Below are 21,280 nucleotides of genomic sequence, written 5' to 3' on the forward strand. Positions count from 1 at the left end.
TAGGATTAAAAATAAATCATAACATAAAGAATTTAAATATTCAAAAGCTAATTAATTAGTTATAATAGTAATAAGTGAATGTTGTCCTCGACTATGCAGCATTCCTTTATTCCCCCAATAGCATGGTGATTTTCACTGAGTGCGTTAATTGTTGCCACAGGTCTGCGTGGCAAAAAGCCACTTGAGGCCTAGCTTTAGAGCAATATCAGAACAGATGAGAGGTGTTGTTGACATAACACAGAGAGCTTTCCCAGCTGCACTAACATCACAGTAAAGTACTGCCTCAAGTGGCTTGTTGCTTTTTATAAATGTCTGTAACATATACTTTTCCTTAAAATGACAACATTCAAAAAGACATTCAGTAAATCATCGATAGTTTAACAGTACCAATAGATAAGAATAGCTGTTTCTAAACAACAGCTTCAAACAGCACTGAATGATCCTCTTGCGCTTCACTTCAGTGATTGCAAGAGGCACCGCCCCAACTTCAGTTGATTCTCAGTGGCAAACCTCATGTGGTGGCTACTGACAGCTGAATGTGTATGTGTGTGTGTGTGTGTGTGAGGGAGTCTGCTTAGGAATCTTGTTTTTCCTCCATACCTTTGCAGCTGTTTTCTGTGTGTCAAGGTGTTTAAAGATAGCAGAACTCTTGATGGACACTTTTCAGTCCAGTTTATCATCCTGCAGCTATACAAACTGCTGGACAGGTACAGTAAATACGACTGATAAGCAACGGCAAATACATTTAGTACAAAACGTAATGCCACTTTGATTACGTTTTTTGTCAAGATAAAGGGGAAACGTTCATGAATGTTGTTGCTGCAAAGTCACAAAATGATGAACGTATCAGAAAATCCTTTAGTAATAACCTGTTTCATTTGTTTTCCCTACCATATCTGCTCCCAATAGCTATTATTATTCACAACTAAAGCATGATTAGACTTTTCATGATTAATGGTTATGTTAAGGCACTCACAGATAGATATAAACTACCGGTCTCTGTACAGATATGGAAGGGGAATAGATTTTTTTCATCTAACTTGTAATTATTCATATGATTCCAAACAATCAATTGAGTGAGACCAAGAGATGAGATTCTGTTGTACACAGATGAAAAGGAGACAATCAATTTGGACTTAGATTCCGTGCCTTAATATTATAACCTGCCTCAGTGTGTGCTTAGGTTTACATTATGTCTCCGACAGTCCTCCTGTTAAATCAGAGATGTTGATTTCATGTCATATGGATGGAGCTACTGTGGCCTGAAGTAGTGAAATATTGATAACATGGTGCCGAGTCATAAAATGTTACTGACCTAAACTTTTCTTCAATAACTTGCAAATTGCATTGTACTCCTATTTGCATTAAAAAGGAAAGGCAAAAGGGTGTTGAACACTAACACACACATCAACACACACACAGGCTTGGAAACACTCATATATATTGCCATTTCCAAGAAGCTCTATATATGCAGAAGCCTACATATAAATGTTTTATTAGGAAAGTAATTGACAATACCAAAAGGAGATTATTGTATCAAATAGTCAGTGTGTATTCTTGCCCAGATCTCATAGAGTGAGGATTGCATTCTCCTTACTGATGAGATTTTAAAAAGTCTTCTTCCCTCCTCCTCCTCACTGCAAAGAAGCCAGGCTTTTGTATTTTTCCAGTTTTAAAGGATAATTCATTCCATAGCTTAATAAAAAGTATTGAAAAGCTTTTGTGTTCCATTAAACTGACTAATCCAGAAGTTTTCTATTGATGTTTCACTCTTTGGTGCAGGACAGATATGGAGAAGTAAATCCATTAACATTGGGTGCCTGCCATCTTTGCTATTTCGGGAAATTTCTGCCAGAAATAAACACAAAAAAAAGAGACTCAGTTACTTATTTATTTGTTTTCAGCTAATTGCATCAAAAAGACGTAACTTTTCCCTGTTTTCATTTGACGTATATCTTGGCTCTGAGTATTGTTAAAGGTATTAGCTGCAGCACATTTACCTTGCCTTACCTGCTTTTTACACCACCTAGATGATCATACAGGAACCATTGTTAATTATTTAAAATAACAGCATTCATGGCATGTTTAAAAGAACACCAACGCTGCGGATGCTTTTAAAAGCATTAGCATAATGCCTTTGCATTCACTTTTAAATTTAGCAAATTAGCATAAGTGAATGTATAAAATATTCACAATCAATGACAGCAGAGACTGGTTCACCGAGGTCAAATCCAATCTCCTAAATCTGCTATAAACTGTAAGTTTACAATGTGTTTAATCTATAATATGTATATTAAAGGTGTATTTTATGTATCTGTTTTCTGCTGTTAGATAATGGATGAGTCAGAGGCTTGCTCGCTGCCTGGTGGCCTGGCCAGTGTGAAGAGACAGTTTGAGAACCAGGAATTTGCCTCTTCGTCTTCTCAGTCCAGCGTCACCCAGTTCCATTTCGAGCAGAGATCTGTCCAGGTATAAGTTTTTTTCTAAACATCTATTGCAATGAGCACAAAGTGATGTATCTTTCAACACCACAAAGTAGATTATTCCGCACAAGATTATGCGGGAGCTAAGCTAACTACAGAGCTAAAACAACTGTTAAACTAACAAAAACAAAACAAACAAAATTTATAATCTCTGAGGTGTTCTGATAAGGGTGCCAAGCGAATTTACTTTTTCAAAGACCTATAGCAGGAGTCGGCAAATAAGTCTAGCATCGGGCCAGATTTTTTTTAAGTCAGTAGACAGTGGGCCAGAACATAGTCAATTTATCATTTATAATCCGCCATTTACTGTCTGTCTGTTTAGCTCAGTCAGTAGTGATCAGGACCCCTGTTCAAAGGATTGTGTGTTCAGTCCCTATGTGAGTTTTCCCCTTCATTTCCTCAGAATCTCCACGCAGAGGAAATTCCTGCGTTTCTCATTCAGGGGAATCCGATCTCACGTTTTCTGGGCTTTTTCAGAGTTGTGTCAAGCAAGCCAGAGACTCTTTTATTTCCTTCAGAACTTTTCAAAGTAAAAGTTCTCAATTAAACATGACACAAAGTACTGTTGCAAAGATGTTCTCGCGCTTTTATTTTGTAGGCACAATCACATAAGATGAAGTACTTATTTGAGTAACTTTTACTGTCATGACTGACATCTGTTTCAGCACCAGCTGCTATTATGTTTTTTTTTTTGCCGCTATCAAAGTAATCTGGCCGCGGGCCAAAGCTGGCCGGCCAGCAATAATATCTGGCCTGTGGCGCAGTGACTTTTGAGTTGCAGCTGGTACATATCAGTTTTAGTACAGATTAAATAAACAAGATATAACTTCTTCATTATTGAGCTTTAGGGGTGCTAGTATGCACATCTAGTTACCTGTTTCCCCCTGCTTCCAGCCTTTGTGTTAAGCTATGCTAATCATCTGCTAGCTCTACCTTCATATTTCTCTTCTCATCTAATGCTCGGCAAGAAAGTGAATAAGTATATTTCCCAAAATGGCTTGGGTTAAGGTACACTTGAGGTTACACTTTGATCATTGGCACATACAGTTACAGCTTTCTCATAAAGGCAGAGTATATAAAGAACTGAGGTTGGAGTATATATGTGATGGTACTGGACATGCAACTTCTCCGTAGACAATTAATTGTGAGACAGTTAGGATAACAGACAGAAGTGGCATTTTTCTTCCTCCAGACAGAGTACTGCTGTCCTTTCTGTTCACAAGCTCTGTGTAAATGAGAAGCACATGAATGCCTCTGATTGATTTACATTCTACTGTAGCTCTTTATTGGAAAAACTTGGCTGCTATAGCTGCGCCTCGGAGGCATTCTTGTAGGTCAAATCAAAGAAGGCACCCTGAACTTTGCTCGTCTATGTGGCACTGTCATCCAGTGCGTGAGGAAAATGCCAGAACACGTTAGCAGCCTGGGACAGGGCTGGATCTCAGTGAAGTAAGGTCAATGCCGCCCTTCCATGCATTCTCTCCATCTGCTCATTCAGGCGGGAAGCAGAGTGGATTTATCGAGCACACAAGAACCTTGCTGAATGTTAAATTTTACATAGGGGTTCGTGAGGGAAAGTGTCTGTTTGATCGAGTTATTGCTTCTTCTGCAAAAGCAAACCACTTTCCGCTCAAGGTTTCTTCACAGGTGTAATATCCAAGCTCTCTTTTAAAACTGGTTGCACATCAGGAAAGATATTATTATTCTGACATAAGTGATTTCAGAAGCACAGAGCACCCCAACCCTCCATGTATCTTTCATGTTAACAGCAGAGGATACAAGCTCAAATATTATATTTCTCTTTCATCTCGTTCCAATTGCATGAATCTCACTGGAGGAAATGGCTGATGCAGTTTTGTGCAGTTTTTGTAATCTATTGCTTTTTCTTTCCAACGCTGAACTCCTTCAGTGGAATTTAAACTTAGTAGTTCCCTGGGAAGCAGCTCTGTAATGGGAAAACATTTGTTACTGGCCTCAGAGGGGTTTTATTAAGTTTTACAATATAGGAATTACTTACGCTCCTGCTGTTTCTCAGAGCGCGTAGTCATGAGGCGATAAAACCGTGGCATTTGTGTGTCTGTCTTTGTGTGCACGTGGCCATTTGTGCGCTGTGCATTCCTGCGTGGGGGGATTTGTGTGAGTTGTGTGCATGTGTTGTCAATGTAACAGGGATTCCTCATTCCCATTTATCTCTGTTTGACAGGAGATGTCAAGCTCCTCAGAGGTGATGGTGAGAAGCAGTGCCAGAGTCCCCACCACAGCCCTTTCTCACGATCAACAAGAGGTACTAGCTGTTACATTCACCATTTGTCACCAGCTGTGTGGTCGCATCTTACCACTAACAGGCTGCTCATAAACCCAGTCTGAGTTCTTTGGTTATTTCAAAATGTTCTGTTATACTTTATGTGCCCTACATAAAAATGTGCCTCATGCTAAGCCTTTAGCTTCTCACTGATTGAAAACAGTTGGAGGCTGCAGTGCAGTTGCCAGTATACTAATGATTTGTCACCATCCTTTCATAGGTGATCCATGATGAAAGAGTCCACCAAAACAATGTGGCCGCCAGTTACGGGAACCATTACAATGAAACAGGTTCTTCTGCTCATGTCTTTTATATTGTAATTTGCATGTTTTTATCACAGCACTGCTTGTGTCCTGTATATTAATGATTGTTCCCACTACTGCTGAATAAGGGATGAGCTATGAAAATGACTGCAGATGATTTTCTATTCAGTGCATAACAGCAAATCTAATCAGGGCAAAGTCAGGAAGGTAAAATATTGGAAAGTGGAAATTGGGCAATCACTGCTGCATGGTTTCAGAAAATGAAAACTACTCAGGTTTTTAATGAAATGATTTATTTCTCTTTCCAATCCCCCTGAGCTCCCTCACTGCGAATGACTTAATGAGGCAGCCTTCTTCTTGTGTCTAATTCAGTTATGCTCGTCGGAGGAGAGGACCTACCAAAGGTTTCCACTCAGGCTTTGAAGCAGCAGTATGAAAAAACGATTAAGGAATCTGCACCAGCCAAGGAAATTAAGGTAATGATCCTGTCTGTTTATTTAAATAGATGATAGTTTGTGTTTTTTATGAGGTATCAGTATAACTGAGGCCAGATCATGAAAACCTTCAGCAGGAAATTGTGCATGCCATGACTTGATGGAGAATAAATTGGATTGGATAAAAGACGTCATGTCATTACACAGCCAAAGTCTGAAAGTTCTTTTTTTCACAGTGTTAAAAGGAAACCCCAGACTAAAACTCACATTACTGTCTTCAGTTAAAGTGATCTTCAATTAATATTTCTATCAAGTCAGTAATTAAGAACGTGCATAACTGAAAATGTCTAGGTTTGACAGACTCAGGAGCTGTCTGCATTTGTGCATTTACATCCAAATTAGGTTTGTTATGTGGTCTTTTTACTTCTAGCTTTGGAATGGAAATTTGATTCAGCTTCATACATCGTAAAAAGCAAACAAACATGAAATAACATTTATAATTATAATTGTTTTAGGTTGAAGGTTGATACTTCATTTCCTAATTACTCTGTTCTTCACATCTGTCATTTTCTGTCCTTTTCATGACACAAAATACATTTTTCTTTGATTTTCTCAATTCAACACAACCCTCACTGTCCCTTTCTCCTTAACCAAAACCACTTATGAACCGTAGGTTGATGTGGATTTCAACCAGTTTCAATGGGCACCAGTAAATCAGTCCTCCAAAACTTCAGCCGTGACAAGCTACGACACCTCCTCCACCTTAAAGACTGCCACTGCCTCATCAGTGGCTTATGAGATGACAGACCATTTCCCTCCGCCGCCCTCGAACCTGCTGCAGGTACAACAGGAAAACGTCTCTTCCCAGATTCAGGAGCCAGCCTCCCAGCATAAGCAAACTGTTCATAAGGAGCAGTACTTTAAACACAAGAGTATGGCTGAACTAAAGCGCCTCTACAAGCACATTCATCCAGAGGTCCGAAAAAACCTTGAAGAGGACTTCTTGAGTCAGCTTACTGAAGAAGAAAAGAAGAACTTGGAAAGTCAGGAAATAATGGGAGATGTCCAACAGGCATGTTATATGTTTGAAAATGACGGCAATAGCCCAAGTAAGTGTTCGAGCCCTGATGGAGAGGACCTAGAATGGGAGGAGATCCTTAAAGGTGAAGTGCAGTCTATGCGCTGGATGTTCGAAAACAAGCCGCTAGATACGATCAAAGATGAAACCCCAGATGAGAACGAGATGAGCAATATTGCCCAGCAGGAAATCATTGCTGGCAAAGATGTCAAATACACAGCTTGGATGTTTGAGACTCAGCCCATGGATGCTCTGGGTACAGACATTCCTGATTCGAATGCGCAGTCCCAAAAATCTACCGATCTTGCAAGAGGAGATGTCCGCACTGCTACGTGGCTTTTTGAGACACAGCCACTTGATTGTCTGAATAAGATCTACATAGAAGACGAGCAGGATGCAGATGTCGTCACCAAAGACATCAGCGGCGGAGATGTGAAAACCGCTCGATATCTTTTTGAGACCCAGCATCTGGATTCCTTGGGTAAAACGGAAACCATTGAGGAGAGCCACTTCCTCAACTTGAAGTCCGAGCTGGAAGAGATCAAAGGGGATGTGAAGACAACCACTCGCATGTTTGAGACCCAGCCCATGTGTGTCATCAGGGGGGATTCGGGAGAGATGCTGGAGATCACCACAATCCGCAGGGAGGAGACTGCAAAAGGAGATGTCAAGACATCACGCTGGATGTTTGAAACCCAGCCTCTGGATATGATAAACAAAGACCCTGCGAAGGTGAAGCTGATATGTGGTATTTCCATGGAGGACAACATTCAAGGTGGCGTGAACAAAGGTACATGGCTTTTTGAGACAAAGACTCTTGACACTATTAAGGATGAGGAATGGGAGAGCTCCAGGAAGCAGAAGGAAGAAATAATTGGTGCAGATGTGAGGAAACACTGTTTGGTTTTTGAGACTCAGCCTATGGATACTCTGAAAGACAACGCCAATGCCAGACCTTTACCTTCAGAGGAGATTGTAGGAGGTGATGTTCGATCAGCAAAACATCTGTTTGAAACAGTACCCATGGAAAATCTAAAAGAACTGCTCGATGTGGGAAAACTTAAGAAAATGGTTGCATCTGAAGAAGAAAAGGGTGACGTGAGGCATCAGAAGTGGGTCTTTGAAAGCCAACCATTGGAGAATATAAGGGAGGAGAAGAAGGAGATCACAAGAACTGTGAACGTTGAAGCTCTTGACAAAGGAGACGTGACAAACTACAAAGAAAGGTTTGAAAGTATGGATTTAAGTAAGTGTGAAGGAACACAGAAGATTCAAGTTGAAGGTGTCACAAGTGGATCCGTCAAATCCAACCGAGTTCTTTTTGAATCCACCCCTATGTATGCTATGCAAGACAGCTCTGGCCATTATCATGAGGTGAGGACCGTTAGGCGTGAGGAGATTGTGAAGGGAGACGTGCGCAGCTGCAGATGGATGTTTGAGACACGTCCTATTGATGAGTTTGATGAAAGCATCAATAAGTTTCAGATCATAAAAGGTATATCCAAACAGGAGATTGAGTCAGGGGATGTCAAAACAGCCAAGTGGTTGTTTGAAACTCAACAGCTTGATGCCATTAAATCTTTCAGTAATGCTGAAGATGAAGAACAAAAAACTAAGGAAGGTATTGAAATTGAGAAAGGGGACGTTAAGACTTGTAGGTGGCTATTTGAGACTCAACCGATAGATGCTCTGTATGAAAAGGTGGAAAAGAGCGAGGTTGACGTTAAGGAAGTGCAAAAAGGTGACGTCAAAACGTGCACTTGGCTCTTTGAGACCCAGACACTTGACAACATACGGGATCATACAGAGTCTGAGTCCGAGACCATTCTGAAAACCTGCACTGTAAAGCAAGAGGACGTCCAAGGAAAAGATGTGCGGCTGGCCCGCTTCCTCTTTGAAACAGAGAACCTTGAAAATATAACAGGTGAGGACAGCAGTTCTTTCAGGAGGGTTACAGAAATCGACATACAGTCTGGCGATGTTTCCAGGATGAAGTACATCTTTGAGAACCGTTCCTCTGATATTATGAGCTCCACATCTGAGGAAACAATGCAGAGATTGAAGACACAGCAGGCTGAGGATATCCAGCGGGGAAACGTGGTCAACTGTACCTGGATGTTTGAGAATCAGCCGATCGATGTCATCCGTGACGAGTCCACAGAGGCGAGGGAAACTCGCACTGTGACGGACGTTAAGGGGGGCAACGTTGACAAAGGCCGCTTCATTTTTGAGACATATTCTCTGGATCAAATTAAAGAGGAATCCACTGAATCCACTGAGACTAATATTTCAAAACTCAGTATCTTTAGAGATGACATAGAAAGGGGAGATGTGAAAAATTACACCATGATGTTTGAAACTCAGCCGCTGTACGCTATCCGTGACAAAGAGGGTCATTACCATGAAGTAACTACAGTTACCAAGGAAGAAATTATGAGAGGAGATGTGGTGGGGGCCCGATGGTTGTTCGAGACAAAGCCTCTGGATTCAATTAGAGATTCAGAGGAGGTCTATGTCATTAAAGCTGTGACTGAGGAAGGCGTCAACAAAGGAGACGTGAGCTCTGCGAGGTGGAAGTTTGAAACGCAACCTCTGGATGAAATTACAGAGGAAATAAAAGTAAGGTCGAAAACAGTTGCAGATATCCAAGGCGGTGATGTGAAGTCAAACATGCAGCGTTTTGAGACTGACGAGATGTCTCAAAAGTACATCAGAACTGTTAGCGTGAGCGAAATCCAAAAAGGCGATGTCAGGTCTGCCACATGGATGTTTGAAACGCACACAATTGATGAGATCCGCGGCGAAGGCGCAGAGTATGATGGAATGGAGAGAGTGACAAAAGAAGAAGTAATGAAAGGGGATGTCAAACAGTCTGTGTGGCTCTTTGAGAAGCAGCCCCTTGACAGTATCAAAGAGACTGATGGCACAGAGCTTGTTGTCACGAAGGAGGAAATCCCACAGGCCGATGTGAAGACGACAACCTGGCTATTTGAAACCACTCCATTCCATGAATTCAACGAGAGCAGCATGGAAAAGAAAGAAATAATAGGTAAAAGCATCAAAGAGACACTTGAGGAGCTTTACTGTCAGAAAATGGTGGACTCACAAGGTGTACTTATTGAGGCAGATGAGATCGGTGATGTCCGCATGGCAAAGTATAAACTCATGAACCAAGAGGCTCCACAAATCCAAAAAGAAGAGATTATCAGAGGGGATCTGAGCAACATAATGATGAACCTCCTGAACCGCGGGGAGACCACTGAAAGAGGGATAACTGTTGACAAGGAGGAACGGGGGAACATCAACACCACAGTGAAGCAGCTGTTCAACCAGGAAAGAGGAATCAACGTTGAGAAAGAGGAAATTATCCGCGGCGACATTCAAGAGGCCATAAACAATCTGCTCAAGAACGAGGGCTCCTCCAAGCGTGGCATTCTGATTCAAGAGGATGAGAAAGGGGACGTGAGGATGACTATCTATTCCCTCTTGAATAAAGGGGAGAGGGCAAGCATGGAGAAGGAGGATATCATTCAAGGCAACGTAAGCAGAACCCTTCATCGTCTTCTCTCCAACTCAGGAGGAGAAGACTCTAAAAAGATAAGGGTCGGAGACACGGAAAGGGGAAATGTCAGCTTTTACTCCACGTGTATTGAGTCGGGAGCCTTGGATTACCTGAAGCAGCTTCAGTTTGAACCCGATGGAGCCCAGGAAGAGGTGGAAAAGGAGCGCATCATAGGTCGTGATATTGAAGAGACCAAACTCTTGCTGCGGAAGAATCAGCAGCAGATTGGTCGCACAGTGGCAGAGGATGATATAGTTCCTGGTGACGTACACAGCACTGTTAAAGTGTTTATGACAGAGCCTACTGTTGGTTACAGAAACCTAGAGACAAAGGACATTGTTAAAGGTGACCTTAGTGCAGCCATGGATTCACTGACCCAAGCCATCAATCAGAAAGTAGTAATAGAGAAAGAGGCGGTGGTGAAGGGAGACATAACCACTACTTTGAGGTCTCTGGAGGAGGCTCAGCATCAAGCCAAAGAAATGGAAAAGCCAGAAATTGTCAGGGGAGACATCAGAGGTGCTCTCGAGTCACTGGAGAAATCTACAACCACCAATACGGAAGCAACTGTTGAAGATTTAGTGCCAGGTGACATCAAAGGGACCCTGAAGTCCCTCGAGGAGGCAAAGCAAGCTGTGAAAGAGGTTGAGAAAGAGGAGATTGTCAAAGGAGATATCCACACTGCCATGCAAAGTTTACACGAGGCCTCGAGTGAGAAAAAGATTTACCAGCATCAAGTGAGCGAACAAGGGGACGTTAAAGCCACTATCCAGCTCTTGCTAGAGCCAACAAGTTCTCCCAGAATGCAGCGCAGGGGCAGCATTGAAGGAGATGTGAAAACATCCATAAAATGTCTTTATGAAGGCCAGGAGACTTCACTGGTGGAAAAAGAGGAGGTAGTAAGAGGGGACGTTCAAGGGGCAATACAGTGTCTAATGCAAAGAAAACAGTATTCAAATCCAAAACGCATGTATACCCACAAGAAAGCAAAAGTGCCTGTGAAAAATCCATTAACTGTAAAGCAAACGGGGCATGAATGCATACATGAAGCTAAGCATGAGAGCGTAGCAGGCATTCCAGCCCCCGCTGTGAAAAACCTCTCTCAGAGCGGTGAGTCACAGAAGCACACGCAGAGGCACAACGAAAGCAAATCTGTGAAAACACAGGTAATAACCCAAGAGGACCACTCTGTTACTGTAGCCAAATCAGACAATACTACTGGGGCCTCTCAACAGAAGAGCATAAAAGAACAGAAGCAGAAAGCGCTGCCCCCACAGAAAATACAAGCTCCTAAGCCGATTATGATAAAGAATAAACAAATGACTAATAATGATCAAACAGAGACTAAAACAGCTGGTGTGAATGTGATGAAAGAGGTGCAGAGCACATCACAGACGAATATTTCAAACAAGCAAATGTGTGAAACAAAGACAATCAAACAGGTGCAGACCACAGTGATGGAGAAAACTGTCATGCATAAGCAAAATGCAACGGTATCACAGCAAATGTCAGCATCTCAAAAGCAAACAGAGAATACGGCTCTCACACAAAAGCAGAACATCAAAAACATGAAGAGTGAATACCGCAACCTTGACATGAGAGGGAAAGGTGCGGTCAAAAAGGCGAAGCCGGAGATTCACTTCCCCCCTCCTCCCTCTTCACCACCTCCTCCCTCAGAGTCTGAGCTCTCCCTCCCTCCACCGCCATCGCCAGTGCTGGAGAGCCCAGCATCCAAGCCTTCCATCATGAGGCAGGACAGCGACCTCCCCCCTCCACCACCTCCGCCTCCCATGGAATGCATAAAGCCTGAGTCTGAATTTTTCCCGCCTCCACCACCTCCTCCGCCTCCACCCTCTGTGGCTGGACAAGATTTTCTTCCTCCACCTCCCTCACAGCAAGAGCTCAATGCAATGCCTCAGCCTCCCCCTGCCAAGCTGGGGAAACCCATCGGCAAGCCTTTATTCAAAGTGCCCAAGCAGCCAGAATCTCAGAAGCAGCCCATACAAGTTAAACCCAAATGGCAGAAAAAGCAGCCAACTCCTCCACCGCCTCCACCTCCGCCTCAGCTCCCTCCTGATCAAGAAACAACAGTGTCAACAGACCGTAAAGAAGAAGCTAAAGTTCAGGAAGTGAAAAGGGAAACAACCCAACAGATTGAAACGAGCAACCAGATTCAGTCTGAATTAACAGCAGCGTCAAAAACAAAAATATCAAGCATCCCAGCTCCGAAACCAATACAAAAAGAAAGCCCACAGCCACCTAAAAAAGTGTTTGTCCCTCCGATTAAACTGCCTCCACCTCCTGAACCCGCTCCACCGTCAAAGTCTAGACCTTATGCACGCAAATTTAAAACTCCTCTCATGCTTGCAGAGGAAAGGTTTCGCCAACAAAGGATGGAAAAAGAGGAAATAGAGAGGAGTAAAGTCACCACACCCACTTCTCCACCAATTAATATACCGTCCTCTGCTGTCAGTGCTGAGCTTTCTGCAGCACAGAACATTGAGAAAGAAGTGGTCACAGAAGTGATAAAAGCAAAGACCGAAGAATCTAAGACTGTTTCCAAAGAAGGTATATCGGTACAAGATTCACCTGCCAAGAAAACCCATTCCCATATCCCTTTGAGCAAGCCCTTGATCTCAGTGGTAAATAAGAAATCAGCCCCTGGATCTTCAAGTATGTCTTTAGATAAAAAGCATGTTGCGAGCAAGCACTCCTCAGAAAAAATACTTGCCTCAACTGATGTCAATAAAAAGAGTCAAACAGCACCTACGAATCAGACTGTTATTGTTTCTCAGTTTCATGGTGAGGCCTCAAATATTGAAGTCCAGTCATGCTCAAATGTGGTCACTACTTCAGTCACGGAGCAGCAGCAGTTTATTAAGAAATCCAGCACCAGGTCTATCGCTGCCACACAGAGTGCTGTCCAAGAAAATGTAAATCTTCAAAGCCAGGCTGCGGTCACATTGAAAGCTGAAGATATAAAGAATATTAATGTGCCTCCGACACAGGAAGGGAAAATAAGTCCTTCTCAACCCACTAAAATTCCAAAGGTAACTCCAAGTTTCAAGGTGAAAACCTTTAAGATGCCAACAGAGAAGAAAGAGGAAAAATGTGGCAGTTTGGGACAAAAGGAAGCAATGAAAGGTGAAATGCATTTACAGCAAGAGAAATGTGATGTGTCACAGACAAGTGAAACAAAGGTGAATCAGGAAAGCAACCAGCTGACGTCAGCTAAAACTGAGATGAAAACCAAAATGAACGTGAATGAGAAGAAAAGTCAGGTGACCCCACCTACAAAGGAAGCTGAAGCGGAAGTTCACGGGAAAAAAGGAAAGCAGGTGCAAAAGAATGAGAGCGAAGTAAAGCTGTCGCCATCCGTTACTGTTTTAATGCCTAAGGTGGGGAAGATAACATCTGCAGCAACTCATCACGGACAAGGCCATGTATCTGTCTCCCACAGTCAGCAGTGCATGAAGGCGGAGCACATTCAAAGACACGAGGAGGTGGTTGTAACTGAGAGTGTGGTACACCAAAGCCTTCAGAGGCAAGAGGATGTACAGATGCAAAAGCAGCACATAAAGCTACAAGCAGAAGAAACAAATAAAATGCAGACAAAGGCAGCCAAGTCAAATGGTGTCTTGAAGGACGTGTCTGTGAAAGGGACAGGCAAAATGGCCCATAAAGACGAGGCTAATTCACAGCAAATCACAGATTTAGAGAAATGTAATGCAATGCAGAAGCTGCTCACTCAGATAAAAGAGCTTGAGGGCACACCAAGCAAAATAGACCCCAACGCTGTCAGGATGATTATAAGCGAACTCCCCGACTGGGTGATGGGCTCGGATGAGAGAAAGAATTTAAGTGAAATTGCTAAACACCAAAATAAGAAAAAGTTGAAAGAGTTGATGGTCTATGTGAAAAATATTGTTCAAGCAAAGCTCACATTTTTTGAGGAAAAGTTGACAGCCATAGTAAAGCCGGAAAAAGAAGAAGAATCATCGGCGCCACCGCCGGTGCCTCCAAAGCCAGTGTTCAGTGGAGCAACTGCAAAGATATCAAAGATCAGCATCGGCTCATCAAAAACTGAAAAGAAGGTGGTGGAGGAGAAAAAGTCACTTCAAGAGGGCAAAGTGCATCAGGAGCGGAGTGAGGTGGTTGATCGGAAAGTATCCTCCCCTTTGGCAAGCATCCGCACTCCGTCACCCACTTTTATTAGTATTGAGTCAAGGAGGATAGACTCTCCAATCAGAGTGACCCCTTCTCCTCCGCCCTACAAATCAATCGGGACACCTCCGCCTCCTCCTCGCAAGTCATACACACCCACATCTACCTTCAGCAGGGCCACGCCGTCTCCCACCCTGAGCCGCTCCGAGAAGTTGATGAAACTGAGGGACAACCCCTCGAAGCTTTCTCGCAACACTACCCCTCCACCTCCCATGCCGATACCAGAGGTTCTTGCTGCTGAAAGGGAGCAATCATCCCCATTTAGCGACAAGGAGACGCTCATAGAGAGAAATGAGCAAGGGTTGGTGGATATCGCAGAAATGGTGGACTCTATGATGACTGTAAAGGACAAAAAGTCTTTTTTTGAGGAGGCGCAGAAGGCTGAGTTAACAAGGGCGTACATTCGGAGGGATCCCATCGATATCCCTGAGCGTTTGGGACCCGATACCGAGGAAGGCACAGAGGCTGTGACTATTGACCTTCTGAAAGAGGATCTCCCAAGAGTTGACCTGTCCAAGCTGGTAAACAGATTTGAATCTCCACAACCAAAAGCCTACGCCAGAAAAGATCCCATTGTCATCACAGAGAGGCTGGAGAGTGATACAGAGGATGCAGAGGCTGACCCACATACCCCAAGAACTGAAGAAATCCCGACATTCAACGTTAAAGCCATAAAGGATGTGTTTGAGACAGGAGAGCATAGTTCTCAGGCAGCCCGAGAGCTTAGAGAACAAATAGAAAGAAGAGAACCTGAATCAGCCTATTCTGAGCCGGTGGGCCACTCTGAAGCGACAGCAGTCACCGAGCAATTCTGCAGCATTGACGACTTTGGAAACATCACAAGGGAGACAAGGAGTGAGATGCATTCTGGGAGCTCCTTGACCCGTGGTAACCCTCCATCCTACGCTGATGTGGTGAGAGGCTCGGTTCCAACAGTTGACGTACCCCCTGAGGCCTCCACGGAGGAGCTGCTGAGAAACTTCCAGCAGTCATGGGCCGAGAGCCAGGGAGTTTTCCGGAACCTGGGTTTCAGTGTCACAGAGCAGAGGACTTCGCAGATTGTAACGCACCAGCAGGAGACTGTTGTGACGGGTAAACCGAGCTGTGCAGCATGAGGATACTAAACAGGCGTGACGGTGTGTTTAACATGCTTTGTGTGTGAGAAGTTTCAGGCATCAACTGCACTGTGTGGAAAGAAAAGAAGCCTTAACATTGCTTTGACACTTATTTATGTCACGTGATTTCCTTTGATGTGTTTTCTTTTATTTGAAATGTTCACACTAACGCTTGGAGCAGGTTGCGGTTTAGGTACTGTCAGTTTCACACATTTTAATATTCCCAGATTACAATTTGTACTGTTTATTCATGCCTCTGATGTGTGAAGCTGGCAATGACGGCAACATATTGAACTAATAATTCTGGGTGTGTGATGCAGTTTTCACTGTGAGACAGCAGAGAACTGCTTGAAATGTCTCCAGCATGAAGAAAACAATGCTTTTTATTCATTTTTATTCTTAAATTGAAGATAAGGTCTCACCTTTTTACTCCATATTCATAAAGTGAATTCCAAAAGTTACTTTTGAAAACACTGAAGTGATTAAATTTTCAAAGCTTTTGCAGTAATTAGGAAAATCACTCTAAATCCTTCAAAGACAAGCCATTTTTAGACAATTAATTGGAGTTATTATGCTGATACCAGTTGTAGTGTAGGGCTTTTTTTTTTTTTACAATGCATTTTCTAACGCCTAGAAACTAGAAGGACTGCACTGTGTTGATAACCCTTTTCAGTAATCTTCTAATAATATTTTAACAATTTCCTAGAATGAGCTATTTAATTTGATAGTTACAGATAAAATAAGAATTTCTCTATTTAAATCCAAGTAAATATTAATTAATTAGTTATCCATTTATGTTGAATAATTTTCATTAAAAAAGTTTTGGGAAATATTTAACTTTAAAATAGATGGAGTGTCACTTATGGTACTCTTGCACTGCATGTAAGCATGTCACCGATGAACATGAAGGAGTATTTATAGCGACTAACATATGACCCAACCCTTCTGTTATATGGTCTTGATATAAAGACTCTCTTGGTCAGTGGTTCCCAACCTGCTAATAGTGACGGCCCAAGGGGCCCCATGATAAATCTGGGCCATCACAAGATAATTTAAGGGGTAAAAGAAGGGCAAGAGTAATTTCTGTACAAAATTCTCACTCTCACTCATCGTCAACCACCTATCCTGAGTACAAGGTCGCGGGTGGGCTGGAGCCAATCCCAGCTGGCAATGGGCCAGAGGTGGGGTACGACCTGGACAGGGGGCCATAGGGCTGTACAAAAGTCTGTTTATAATTTTAAGTGATAAACTGGATACTTTCTGACCCACAAAAATCAAATGTTACAATATCTGAAGGGAAACTCACTCTTATGTGCACACACTAGACCATAACTTTAGACAGGGGATCAAAAGCACATACTGCTTAATTTGAAGGGGTCACAAGCCAAAAGGTTAGGGAAATGGTGCTCTAGACACCAAAACCTTATTTTGCCTATACTTTCTACCCAATTATGTTTATTTGAACTTGTAAATTAAAGCATTATCTCCTTTGTTTTGCAGAAAATTCGAGTTCCAGAGTCCGAACTGTGCAGGGTGTGTCGGAAGAGGGTGTACCCCATGGAATCGCTGATTGCAGACAAACAAAACTTCCATAAAAGCTGCTTTCGCTGTGAACACTGCAGAGGCAAACTAAGGTGAAGCTATATCACAGAGCAAAAGCATTCCAGTGGTTTTTCATTACTCTACTTTAACCCCTTGTTTTCTTATTTTTAAATAGTCTTGGCAACTATGCCTCTCTCCATGGACAAATGTACTGCAAGCCACACTACAAGCAACTGTTTAAGTCCAAAGGAAATTATGATGAGGGATTTGGACAGAAACCACACAAAGAACTATGGAATAATAAGAACCAGGAGAATTCAGCTGTAAAATCACCATCACCTGAAAAGAAAGTCATGGATTCCAGATATTTCACTGCTCAGAGCACTCAGGATAATGACATAAGCAAATCATTGGATGAAAACAAGAAGCTCACAAGTAAGATTTCTGTTATGTGGCCTCCTCAAGCAGAGTCTCCAAGGAAATCTTTCACTGTTGAAGAGGAGTTGAAGTTGGTTAAGCCATCATGGCCCCCTAAGGAAGACTCAGCTCAGGAAAATGAACACCTACATCAGCCTGTGAAGCCATTAAAAGAGACTGATATTCCCGTAGCTAAAGTTCAAAATGGACCCCAGGAAAATGATATCGCGCAAGATGGCACCTATTTAACAGAGAATGCGAAAAGGCCTGAAGAGACTCCAGCAGAGTCAGAGGCTCCGGCCTCCCCCGAAGCAGCCGCTGAGGAACCAGTGAGTGTTACTCACACTCGAGAAACTAAAGAGTCAAACAGTGGCTCTGAGGCTGTGGCACAAGTGGGTTTGGAAATGGACTCTGAAGTGCACCCTGGAGTGGAAGAGAAAGAACCAAGCAAAGCGAATGATGATGGAGTTGTGGAAAGCATGGACGTGCAGGAGAAGAATGAAGGGAAAAGTGTAGAAAGGGTGGAGGAAGTGAAAGCAAATGGACATGACAAGCAGAAAGAAAGTGCAGCAGGTGAGAAGGAAAGCCAGGAGGAGATAGATGAAGGAAATAATGATGGCATGAACAATGGGGAGTCGGTAAAGGTCACGGTAATAGATGAGGAGGCGGCAGCAGGACAGGCACTGAATGCTAACTCCAACAATAATAATAATAATGTCCAGACATTGCTTGACTATGAAATCTTGTTTCAAGGCCTTAATGAGGATGAGGAGAAGAAAAATCAGTCGCTCTTTTTGACAGATACAACCAGAGCAACAGATTTCTTCCAAGCTGATCACTGTGAAGAATCAAAATGGATGCCAAGTGAAGTGTTGCAGTTGGCACAAAGGGATGATGCTTTTGTGCCAGCGGGTGCCAAATGTTCTGAAGCCACAGACTGCTATTCAGACACAGATTTCTTTACAGACACAGCCGAGGGAACGTTCGCTTTCAAAAACGAGGCCATCGAGCCGAAGATTAGCACATCAAGCTTCCTTGAGGACATTTTCGCTGGCCTAAGTACCAGCAGCTCCAGCCTGCTATCTGATTTCAAATCCGACATCTTCAGTCAATCTGCCGGGGAGACGCCTCTGGTGTCAGCGCTCGATGACCTTTTGGATTTTGGGATGGAGACGAGAGAAAGCGACAATAAAGTGGGAGATGTGAGGGGAAAGGATGAGAGCAGTGACAGCTTTGCCACAAACTACAGCACAGGCATGGATGGCACTTCTTTGTGGGCAGATGACGATGATGCCCTGACAGTGGAGGAGCAGATCAAGAGGAATAGATACTATGATGACGACGACAGCGACAACTCTTGAATTCAGCCCATTAATCTAATAATCTGGCAGCCCTGACCACATGTAATTTCATAACTATGTCCATGGAGAGAAGAACTGCTCTGAAATAATCTAGCGTTTTTTTTGTACTGACTTTTAAAATTAAACTTCTGCTCTTTTATTCAATATCTAGGTTTGTTTGATGCTGATTGAATGCACCTGGTGTGCAGAGAAGTGGAAGTGGATATTTGTTCTTGTATGCATATCTATATTTTTGCTGACTCATCTAAACAGGTCTATATTTTCAACATGTGCAATATGTGCATTAATCACAAACATTTTTCTTTGAATGGCTGTCAGCTTTCTCTTTTGTCTGAATCAAGAGGTTTCCCCTTTTTTTCATTTCTATTATGTCTTTTGGTTGAAATAAAGCTTCATGAACTCGACAGTAGTATGACTTTTTAATCAGTTAGTGCACAGACACGTAGGAGCAGTATTGGTACTTAGCTGTATCCCCTTTGTGTGGCTAGCTAGTTTGATCTATAGCCTACCTAGATAACACAATCCAGCTGAGATCTCTTTGGCAAAAAGTGTATTGATTTTCCCTGATAGAGCAGGCCTGTTGTAGGAGTTACAGCTTTAGGTGGCTTTTGTCACCTCTGACAGATATTTTCACTTTTTCAGTTACAGCTTGAACATGTGGGTTTATTGGCTGCAAAGATAATGTATACTGCAATGTTAATTACACCAGCGGAAAAACTGTAGTTTAGTGTCAGGAAAGTGATGGCTTTACAAATTCACTGTGGACCATGCTACATTGTGCTGACAGTTTCTTAAAGTTGTGGAAGCACTGTTGCTGGTTCAATAATTCAGCATCCTTTCCTGAAATGCTGTTTGGCATCTTTTTAATTGGGCTATTCTTTTCCCTGTAACGTTTTCATTGACGATCCAAAGTAGATGCAATTTTGTAGATTTTTAATTGTTTTATTCCCCCGCCAAGCAATTATAAACCCCAACCACTGTCCCTCCAACCAGATAGGATGGGCTGTTGAACATACTCAAAATGGCCTTAAACTTTGAAATGAAAATGCAGGTTTATCCATAAGCCAACCAGGGTGTTCTGGGGCTTTTGGGGGTCCAGGGTCCAACAGGAAAAAAGCAACACAGCTTAAATGTCCAATATTAAGGAGGATCTATTGACAGAAATGCAATAAAATAGTTTTATTGCAAAAAGAGGAATAAAGTACATGGAACATAAAGAAGTATACAGAAAAGTATACAAATATATAAGAAGACATAAATAATGAAAACTTTGCCAGGTGCAGTCTATATTATTTAAAGAAATTAAGAAATGACCATATGTTGACTGTTTTCACAGCCTTTTTGCTGTTGGATTTGGAAATCAAATTGATATAATGTACAACCTCATGGAGACAAGGTACAAAGTTAGTTTTTTTTACTGTTGAATTTAAAATTGCCTTTAGAATTAATACATTTATTATAAAGTATTTATTTTGTCTGAGGAGCATGTGAATGCATAGTGAGGCATTGGTTGCAATTGGCAACCCTCACCATTAGAGACCTTTTAAAGGGCAGGTTCCCATTTTTTTCAAGTCTGTCTTAAAACATCATCACATACATGTCCATCAAAAAGTCGGTGCATTACCACTACCATCTGAAGTAGAGTATGTATTGGGACACGTGCAAGCGTGAAATGCCAGACAGCCACGTTTGACATGAATGTATGAATGGAACCATGTGCACGTCTGTGCAACCAGTACAAGTCTTCAGCTGAATGTCCGAGCCTAAAGAGTTACTGGTGGTTGCAAATGTTCCTCTAGATGTCACTTGAAGCAGCATCAGTTCGGTCAAAAAAACAAAATTATCTGGGGGTGTGGAGGAAATAAGTGACCTTATCAGACCTCTGTAGAGTTCTTCATCTCTGTTCTTTATTTTTCTTTACCCACACAGACACTACTGCTGCATTTAAAGTAGTTCTTGGTCAACTGTCCTAAACTTTCAACAACTAACCATTTCAGGAAGGTTTGATGCAATAGTATGATAATGCTGTTTACAGTTATAATTTTGGCTAATATCTACTAAACAGCACTGTCCCTGGGTTGAACATGACCAGGGACCTTGTTGCATGTCATCCCCCATATCTTGTCCCACATATCCTGTCAACTCTCTAATAAAGACAAGAATATTACCAACAAATATTTAAAATAAAGAGATGTCCTGTTTGTGTTACCATACACTGCAGCTGAGCAAAGAAACAATGTCTGGGGAAACACAAGGAAGGAATTTTGTGCTAATCAGACAGTAATGTTGGAAGATAACCACTTGATTTGTCCAATTGAGATACGTTGCACATGAGAAGGGATCTTTTCACAGCAGATATGGAGATGAGGAGTAATTTAGTGGAAAATACTGCTCACAACACACAGGTACAAAGTGCTTCACATAGAGGATAGAATACACATATGCAAATACACATACACACACATACATACGCCTACATAGACCATATATATAGCCATA

General features: G+C 42.4%; 1 protein-coding gene across 1 annotated transcript in view; it reads left to right on the plus strand.

Moving 5' to 3' along the window:
• Positions 1–17,056, plus strand: part of xirp2a (xin actin binding repeat containing 2a) — a 56,128-nt gene extending 39,072 nt beyond the window's left edge. The window contains exons 5-10 of the mRNA XM_046053817.1: positions 2,332–2,469; positions 4,687–4,767; positions 5,006–5,075; positions 5,421–5,524; positions 6,156–15,438; positions 16,962–17,056. Of these exons, the coding sequence (XP_045909773.1) occupies positions 2,332–2,469; positions 4,687–4,767; positions 5,006–5,075; positions 5,421–5,524; positions 6,156–15,438; positions 16,962–17,056 (9,771 nt within the window). The remainder of the gene's footprint in view (positions 1–2,331; positions 2,470–4,686; positions 4,768–5,005; positions 5,076–5,420; positions 5,525–6,155; positions 15,439–16,961) is intronic.
• The last annotated feature ends 4,224 nt before the right edge of the window (positions 17,057–21,280 follow it).

This window comes from Micropterus dolomieu, linkage group LG01 (assembly GCF_021292245.1).
Source record: "Micropterus dolomieu isolate WLL.071019.BEF.003 ecotype Adirondacks linkage group LG01, ASM2129224v1, whole genome shotgun sequence".
Lineage (NCBI taxonomy): Eukaryota > Metazoa > Chordata > Actinopteri > Centrarchiformes > Centrarchidae > Micropterus > Micropterus dolomieu.